This window comes from Salvelinus namaycush, unplaced genomic scaffold, assembly GCF_016432855.1.
Source record: "Salvelinus namaycush isolate Seneca unplaced genomic scaffold, SaNama_1.0 Scaffold243, whole genome shotgun sequence".
Lineage (NCBI taxonomy): Eukaryota > Metazoa > Chordata > Actinopteri > Salmoniformes > Salmonidae > Salvelinus > Salvelinus namaycush.
Genome location: NW_024059264.1, coordinates 134,011 through 142,715, shown reverse-complemented (window position 1 = coordinate 142,715; position 8,705 = coordinate 134,011). Strand labels below are relative to the sequence as shown.

General features: G+C 42.6%; 1 protein-coding gene across 1 annotated transcript; it reads left to right on the top strand.

Moving 5' to 3' along the window:
• The first annotated feature begins 286 nt into the window (after positions 1-286).
• LOC120038933 (myb/SANT-like DNA-binding domain-containing protein 4) lies at positions 287-5,306 on the top strand. Its single transcript, XM_038984474.1, has 4 exons — positions 287-391; positions 993-1,566; positions 2,470-2,739; positions 4,325-5,306. The coding sequence occupies exons 2-4, from the start codon at positions 1,243-1,245 to the stop codon at positions 5,057-5,059; spliced, it is 1,329 nt and encodes a 442-aa protein (XP_038840402.1). The 5' UTR covers positions 287-391; positions 993-1,242; the 3' UTR covers positions 5,060-5,306.
• The last annotated feature ends 3,399 nt before the right edge of the window (positions 5,307-8,705 follow it).

Below are 8,705 nucleotides of genomic sequence, written 5' to 3'. Positions count from 1 at the left end.
GCATTTGGCTAGCACTGACAGCTTCTGTGAAGTATCTAGCCATTTTAGCTAACTGCTAGCTGTGAGGCAACGGTGTCAGCATTTTAAACACTGTAAATGCCGCAAACCACAAAAACATAGTTAACTAGCAACGCATGAGAGATAAGGCAGAATGTCACCTGAACAGTAGTGTTTGCTACACTTCAAGAACATGACAGCTAGCTATAACAACACATGACTTGTGGACCCACATCCGGAACAACTGATGGGGGTGGAACGTTACACGTCAAAATTGGTGGTAGCAATGGACGGACCAATGGGAAGGATGTTTACAGTGCGTCTCAAAAATGTGTCGTTCCGATTCAGATTTTGGCGTTGATGAGCATCGAATGTATTCTCTACGATTGATAAGGTGAGTTATTTAACAAAAATCATACATAGCATTAAGTAGTCGAGCGTTGCCATTTCGGCTTAATAAAAATGATCTGTGGAGGTTTGAGTTTTTACGGTGCAAACGTGATGGTGTGCATGTTAGCTAGCTACTGTAGCTAACGGATCAACAAACAACGCCGATTAGGCTACGTTACCAAGCTAGCTGAGGCTTTTCACAAAAAACATAATGCAAAGCACTACAGTGAGTTTTACATAGTCCAAACTGGAACCTATCCTGATCCCCGTCTCACCTCAGAAAATAGAGAGAGAAGACAGCTATGATAACTAGCTGTTCCCCCATCATTCAATCGTCGCCCCAAATAAATGAAAAACAACATGATTGTGGCATGGTTTGAAATGATGGTTGCCTGCAAGCACATCTTTGTTCCTACGATACTCAGAAATATACAGCAGTCTTCTTACACATGCAGTCTCTTGGGTCTGTCAAAGCATGTGTTTGTCCTGTGACAGATAAAGATACAGAACAGACCCATTTTGAGTTGTATTGAAGATAAGTTTACCACCATTTTGATCACCTAATCGCTCTCTGGTTGCTCTCTTCTCCTGTGTTTGTCTTTCAGGAGGAAGCTGAGCTCTGTTCTGGTTGCCTGAGGACACCTGCTGCACCTGTGCTGTGTGAACCTTGGCCTTTGCGTGAACTAAGGGAGTGTGTCACCTGAGGCAGGACAGCGGGATTCTTCTTAACCTTCATCCATCAATCTATAACTCTCACTTCTTGAAGTCCAAGCTAGCCTGACTGCTCTCTCCCTTTCTCTGTATCTATTCATCCATCCATCCCTCTTTCACACTTCTCCATGCCTTTGCCCAATTATGTCCCTGTCACTTCCAGAGTCCCTCTGTAAGACTTCTGTCTCGCCATCCCTCCGTGATCTATCTCTCTGTCCACCTGTGTGTGCGCCCCTCCTGACCGCCAGGCTGGATTTCCTGCAGATGAAACACTTGAAGAGGAAGAGGAAGAGTAACTACAGCGTTCGTGAAACGCAGGCGCTGATCCGGGAGATCCACAAAAGACGAGACGTGCTGTTCTCCCGCCAGCAGAACACCGCCATCAACGAGCTGAAGAGACGAGCCTGGGAGGAGGTAGCAGGAGGCGTCAACGCACTGGGAGAGGGCGAGCTACGCACATCTTCAGAGGTGTGTGCTAGGAGAGGACTTCCATACTGACAAATGATGTTGTAAAAGAGACGGTGTTGTAATCTTCAAGTCCGGTCTTTGGACCGCATATTGAGTGTCTTGTGTCAGATACATTTCTACTCTGTTTTGACTTGGTCTCGGACAGTGAGGACTCGTAATTTCTTACGAGTCAGCACATAAACACGCTTTGCAAGCACAAATATCCACTCTCCTTTAATGACAAATTAGTATTTTATCGCCTATTGAAACCTGGGCTTCCTACTTTAATCATATACTGTCCTTTACTTTGGTTGAAAAATATCTGTCGCGCTTGTCAGAATTTCCTTGATTTGTTGGGAGGGAAGAGTGGGGGGAAATTGTTTGAAAGTTGCACGCTCACTATTAGTAAGGGGAGACCAGGGGAAGTTGTACTTTTTAAAATCTAGTATAAACCTGTTTGGGTTAGTGATCATTTGTAGTGGCTCTCTGTTTGCCCTCAGCATGCCTTTTCTTCTCACCATTCTCAATGTCTAAAGAATCCATACGTTCTTCTGAAATATTAACACAGAAATACTGGACATCTTCAACTGTTAAGACTGGGAGGGGGGCGAGGTTGTCGGGTACCGAGTCAAAAATGTGAGTCCAGTTCAAGACCATGATTGTGAGTGTCAAATCCCCACCATGAGTTTGACTTGATTTGCTCGGGTCTTGGTCTTGATTTAGGTGGTCTCGAACACAACACTGAAAAGATAGCATGAAGTATCCGACATACAAGGGCCGCATTTCAATAGTTTCATTCAGCCCCATTCACTGGAAGTAGTTCCATTGGGCTCCTCCTTCCCAGTACAGATTTACCTATACTTCCGGATGAATCTTGAGAGTTGTGACATCACCTCTGTTTGTAATGGTTGTGTGTGGTTCCAGGTGAAGCGGCGTTACCTGGACTGGCGGTCGCTAATGAAGAGGAAGCAGCTCCGTGCTGAGCTGTCTCTCTCCACAGGGCTGAAGGCAGAGTATGATCCGTCCTCCCCTGAACACAACGCCTCACTGGGCTCAAGGGACCAGTCGCTCGACCTCTCTAGCTTTCCCAAGGAGTCCCAGTGCGACTGGCAGGACCTGGCGGATCTTGGAGAGCCCAGCGGACACGCAATGTCTACAGGGATTAAGATGGAGGAGGAGGCCAATGGATACAGGGTGAGGATCTCTGTGTGTGTGCATTAGTGATTTGTGGGTTGAATAAAGGGAAAACAATGTAAAAAAAAAATGTGTAAATGTAGAATTCTTGTGAAATTCATATTCATAGGCTATATTGTGGTTTTTCTATCATTATTTTTATCTGGCGTTAGTGCGTAGCCTAAGCTTTATGGTCTAACTGTAGCGTGCCAAATACACCAATTGACAAATGCTTTTGGGAACTTGGGCAGAGATAGTTAACATCTGTCCGCTGAGGCAAAAAAGACAATGTCTAAGTTTAATTCAATAAGAGGAAAAGCTGCGAAATGGAGAGTTGAAAATAAATCGAAGGTATTCCATTTTTTTAAATATTTTTTTTTTTATTGATTTGGTTCAGTGGTAAAAGAGGATGATGGCAGTTGCCTATTATGTGTGATTGTGGTCGCTATACAAAATCGACAATTGCAAGACATGGACTTCAAAATATCATGTCAACTGTACTGTTCGGATGGGTTCAATGGAATAGTAGCCATTACTTAAATCTGGACACTGACTGTAGGTCTATAACCTCTCATAACGCCTAATAATATTAACTGGTGCAGAATTAAGCATTTCTCGCAGTAAAATGATACACCAAATGTACATTTTGACTTCGGAACAGGAGTGGATTAACTATAATTTATTTCAGGATCTTGAGAGAATGAATGCACGGTTAGGGACTGTCTGTATAGGTGGCGGTGCTATCTTTATCAGCATCATAAAAGCTGATAGTATTTCAGATAGTATCACATGAAATATGCATCCAAGCCGAACTGAGATCTTATCAACAACATGTTGGGTCATTTTTAACAGCTTTTAATTTCCTTAAACGGTCAAACTGATGTCATTTGAAAATGTTGCACAGAAAATGCTTTCTGTTTATTTTATGTTATAGCATTTTCTCCCCATCCCTAAAAGTCTTTGCTGCTCGAGAGAAGCAGAGATTAAATGGTGAAGAGAGAACAAACTTTACATACATCAACTAGATTTGACACATCCATTCTATCGATTTATGACATCATTCTGGTGAGCAAGGCTTTATTATTCTTCTAGGCCTGTCCAAAAAAGGCCTGTCCAAAAAAAGGCCTGTCCAAAAAAGGCCTGTCCAAAAAAAATTCCGCCATCTGACTGTACAGCGCATTTTCTATATTGCGGGTCGGTGTGGGCCTCAGATTTTCACTTTATCAAATTTTTTTAATAGATTTTTTTATTTCACCTTTATTTAACCAGGTAGGCCAGTTGAGGACAAGTTCTCATTCACAACTGTGACCTGGCCAAGATAAAGCAAAGCAGTGTAACAACAACACAGAGTTACACATAAACAAATGTATAGTCAATAACACAATAGAAATAATGTACAGTGTGTGCAAATGTAAAAGAGTAGGGAGGTATTTATATACGTAGGGAGGTACATATACTCGGGCTGTTGCGGATTGGGTTATTAGCAATTGTGAACAAACAGCTGACCCGCGCATCACTAGTGTGCGTGCCAGCATTTATGTATTGCGTTAATCAGTATATCAATGATCGGAGTCCCTCTGTCTCTGTGTTCCTCTCTCTCTGTCAGCTGGAGGGTGATAGCGGAGAGGGAGATGGTGAGGAGGAGGAGGAGGATGATGATGAAGAAGATTGTTTCCCCTCTCTCCTACCCGACATGGGAGAGCGCGATGTACTTATCCCGGAAGTCTTCTCACACATTGAGTTTGGAATGCTCAGTGCCTCAAAGGGGACGGCGACCTCGATAAATCGGGACCTCTCATTGGGCGGAATGGGCTTTGCTGGGTTAGGACTGGCCAATCACGAGAGTACGGGATTTCTGGTTGGTTTGGAGAAGCAGCGTGTGGAATTGGAGAAGCAGCGTCTGGCTGTGGAAACGGAGCGGCTTGCGGTGGAGAGAGAGAGACTCCTACTGGATAAGGAGAGACTGAGTCAGTCGGAGGTGGAGAGGGAGAGATTGCAGCTGGAGAAAGAGAGATTGCAGCTGGAGAAAGAGAGACTTAGGCTGTTGCTCATGAACCAATCAGAACGGGCTGCTGCTCCCCCCCAGCAAGGCCCTCCCTCCTCCTCCACCCCTACCACCTCATCTTCCTCTGCTGTGGATGGACAGAATGAGAGAAAGGAGAATAAACCCTTGCTTTCTATGATAGATCTGGAGGGCGAGAGACGGAGCCTGGAGAAGGACAGATTGCAGTTAGAGAAAGAGAGGCTGCAGTTCTTTAAGTTTGAGTCTGGACGACTGCAGATAGAGAGGGAGAGACTAGAGGTGGAGAGAATGCAGCTTTACAAGGACCAGGGTCATTGAGAGAGGGAGGATAGGATTTCATCAAATAACATTTTGTCACATGCTTCGTAAACAACAGGCGTGGACTAACAGTGAAATGCTTACGGGCCGTTCCCAATAATGTAGAGAGAAAATAGAGAAATAATTGAAAAATGATGATGATACATAATTAGAAATGAAAAGCTTTGTTATATACATGGGGTACCAGTACCAATTTGATGTGCAGGGGTACAAGGTAATTGAGGTACATACAGTGGCAAGAAAAAGTATGTGAACCCTTTGGAATTACCTGGATTTCTGCATAAATTAGACATAAAATTTGATCTGATCTTCATCTACAGTAAGTCACAACAATAGACAAACAGTCTGCTTAAACTAATAACATACAAATTATTGTATTTTTCTTGTCTTTATTAAATACATAATTTAAACATTCAGTGTAGGTTGGAAAAAGTACGTGAACTCTAGACTAATGACTTCTCCAAAAGCTAATTGGAGTCAGGAGTCAACTAACCTGGAGTTGAATCAATGAGACGAGATTGGAGATGTTGGTTAGAGCTGCCCTGCCCCATAAACACTCACAACATTAGTTTGCTATTCACAAGAAGCATTGCCTGATGTGAACCATGCCTCGAACTAAAGAGATCTCAGAAGACCTAAGATGAAGAATTGTTGCCTTGCATGAAGCTGGAAAGGGTTACAGAAGTATCTGTAAAAGTCAGTCCACGGGAAGACAAATTGTCTAAATGGAGAAATTTCAGCACTGTTGCTACTCTCCCTAGGAGTGTCCGTCCTGCAAAGATGACTGCAAGAGTACAGCGCAGAATGCTCAATGAGGTTAAGGAGAATCCTAGAGTGTTAGCTAAGACTTACAGAAATCTCTGGAAGATGCTAACATCTCTGACGAGTCTACAATTCGTAAAACACTAAACAAGAATGGTGTTCATGGGAGGACACCATGGAAGAAGTCACTGCTGTCCAAAAAAAACATTGCTGTACATCTGAAGTTCGCAAAAGAGAACCTGGATGTTCCACAATGCTACTGGCAAAATATTCTGTGGACAGATGAAACTACAGTTGAGTTGTTTGGAAGGAACACACAACACTACGTTTGGAGAAAAAAAGGCACAGCACACAACATCAAAACCTCATCCCAACTGTAAAGTATGGTGGAGGCAGCATCATGGTTTGGGGCTGCTTTGCTGCCTCAGAGCCTGGACAGCTTGCTATCATCGACGGAAAAAGGAATTCCCAAGTTTATCAAGACATTTTGCAGGAGAATGTAAGGCGAATCTGTCCACCAATTGAGGCTCAATAGAAGTTAGGTGATGCAACAGGACAACGACACAAAAGACAGAAGTAATTCAACAACAGAATGGCTTAAACAGAAGAAAATATGCTTTCTGGAGTGGCCCAGTCAGTCCTGACCTCAACCCGATTTGAGATGCTGTGGCATGACCTCAAGAGATTAGTTCACACCAGACATCCCAAGAATATTGCTGATCTGTAACAGTTTTGTAAAGAGGAATGGTCAAAAATTCCTCCTGACCGTTGTGCAGGTCTGATCCGTAACAACAGAAAACGTTTGGTTGAGGTTATTGCTGCCAAACGAGGGTCAGCCAGTTATTAAATCCAAGGTTTCACATACTTTTCCCACCCTGCACTGTGAATGTTTACACGGTGTGTTCAATGAAGACATGAACAATTATAATTGTGTGTAATTAGTTTAAGCAGACTGTGTTGGTCTATTGTTGTGACTTAGATGAAGATCAGATAAATGTTATGACCCATTTATGCAGAAATCCAGGTCATTCTAAAGGGTTCGCTTACTTTTTCTTCCTACTGTATGTACATATAAGTAAGAATAAAGTGACAGATAATAAACAGTAGCAGCAGCATATGTGATGAGCATTAAGGGATATCTACGAGAGAAGTGTCTGGAAGAAGAGGTGGTCTTTATCTCAGTGTAGACAGGCCAGGTATGAGCCTCTATGAGCAGTCACCTCCATGGTCCACCTCCTGTCTGTCTCAGACAGCTCCAATAGCTTGTTACTGTTCAGCTTGATCCACAATTGGTTGAAACGAGGTGAACAGTTCAACCAATCAGACATTAAAACTATCAAACTGACCTTAGATCAGCAGGGCGTCTTCATCCTACTCCAGGTTGTTGGCAGAAGGATGTTATCCAGTTTTATTTCCTGTAGAGGCGGGATCAAGATTCAAACTGCCACTCAAACTCAGGAGCCGCTACCAATCACATTTAAAACATCTCCCTGACAATCATTCTGTTATGTATGTGGACTTTGTTGCGTTAAGGAGATGTTAATTGAACAAATATAATCTGTGTCTACCACAGGAGGTTGGTGGCACCTTAATTGGGGAGGACAGGCTTATGGTAATGGCTGGAGCGGAATGGTATCAAATACATCAATCACGTGGTTTCCATGTGTTTGATGCCATTCCATTCACTCTGTTCCACATGTTATTGTGAACAGTCCTCCCCTCAGCAGCCTCCACTGGTGTCTACAATGTTTGTATAAAGTGAGTGGTTGTGTACTGGGAGAAACTAGTTTTTGTCCCTGGTGAAGTTTTGTGTAGCTCAGTACTACCGTCCATGTACTGCACAGGAAGTGGACAGTACTACCGTCCATGTACTGCACAGGAAGTGGACAGTACTACCGTCCATGTACTACACAGGAAGTGGACAGTACTACCGTCCATGTACTACACAGGAAGTGGACAGTACTACCGTCCATGTACTACACAGGAAGTGGACAGTACTACCGTCCATGTACTACACAGGAAGTGGACAGTACTACCGTCCATGTACTACACAGGAAGTGGACATAACGTAGAGTAGCTGTAAACGTAAAGTACAGAATGCTCTACAGTATGTGACTCAAACCAGGGTCATGTACAGAGATTCTTTAGACCAAACCTTTTGTCTTTTTTAATGGTGCTATTTTGATTGTGTGTTTATGGTTTAGTACTATGGTGGAATGTTGTGTGTGTGGTGTTCTATATTAGCCCAGTCATCCAAGGAAAGAGTTGAATATCTCTGCAGGTTCAGTCTATTTTAAGAGCGATGAAAAAATGATAATGTTGCCTATATGCTTTCTGCATCGCCATTAAGACTCACAATAAAGGATATAAATGAATAGTGTTATTTCTTTTTAATTCTGCCTGTTTTTATGAATACATCTGGTGTGAACCCACATTCACACTTAAATCAGCTGATACTCCATCTCTCTCTCATACAAACACAGCAGGCAGTTCAAATCACAAAGACACTGGTTTTTTTCCCGCTTTGAGATTTTCTGTTGTCTGTTTCTGCAAGGAAAGCCTATGTGAAAGGATGTGCTTCAGCTGCTGACTGGTTTAGCCGTCTACGTCAAATTCTGTTTTATAAAATGGTCCTTTTTCACTGGTGAAACGTGTCATCAATAAATAAACGATGAAATGTGTGAGCGACTGAATACTAAATAATTGCAGCAGTTTGGCTGCTGAAAATATCCCTCATATCTGTCCAGTAACATATATATATTGGTAATCATATCTGTCCAGTAACATATATATTGGTAATCATATCTGTCCAGTAACATATATATATTGGTAATCATATCTGTCCAGTAACATATATATTGGTAATCATATCTGTCCAGTAACA

Bases quoted from the DNA above. Each gene is read 5' to 3' on its own strand.
- LOC120038933 (XM_038984474.1), top strand. From the start codon at position 1,243: ATGTCCCTGTCACTTCCAGAGTCCCTCTGTAAGACTTCTGTCTCGCCA. The intron at 1,567-2,469 runs GTGTGTGCTAGG...GTGTGGTTCCAG, and splicing joins AGCTACGCACATCTTCAGAG to GTGAAGCGGCGTTACCTGGA. The intron at 2,740-4,324 runs GTGAGGATCTCT...TCTCTCTGTCAG, and splicing joins AGGAGGCCAATGGATACAGG to CTGGAGGGTGATAGCGGAGA.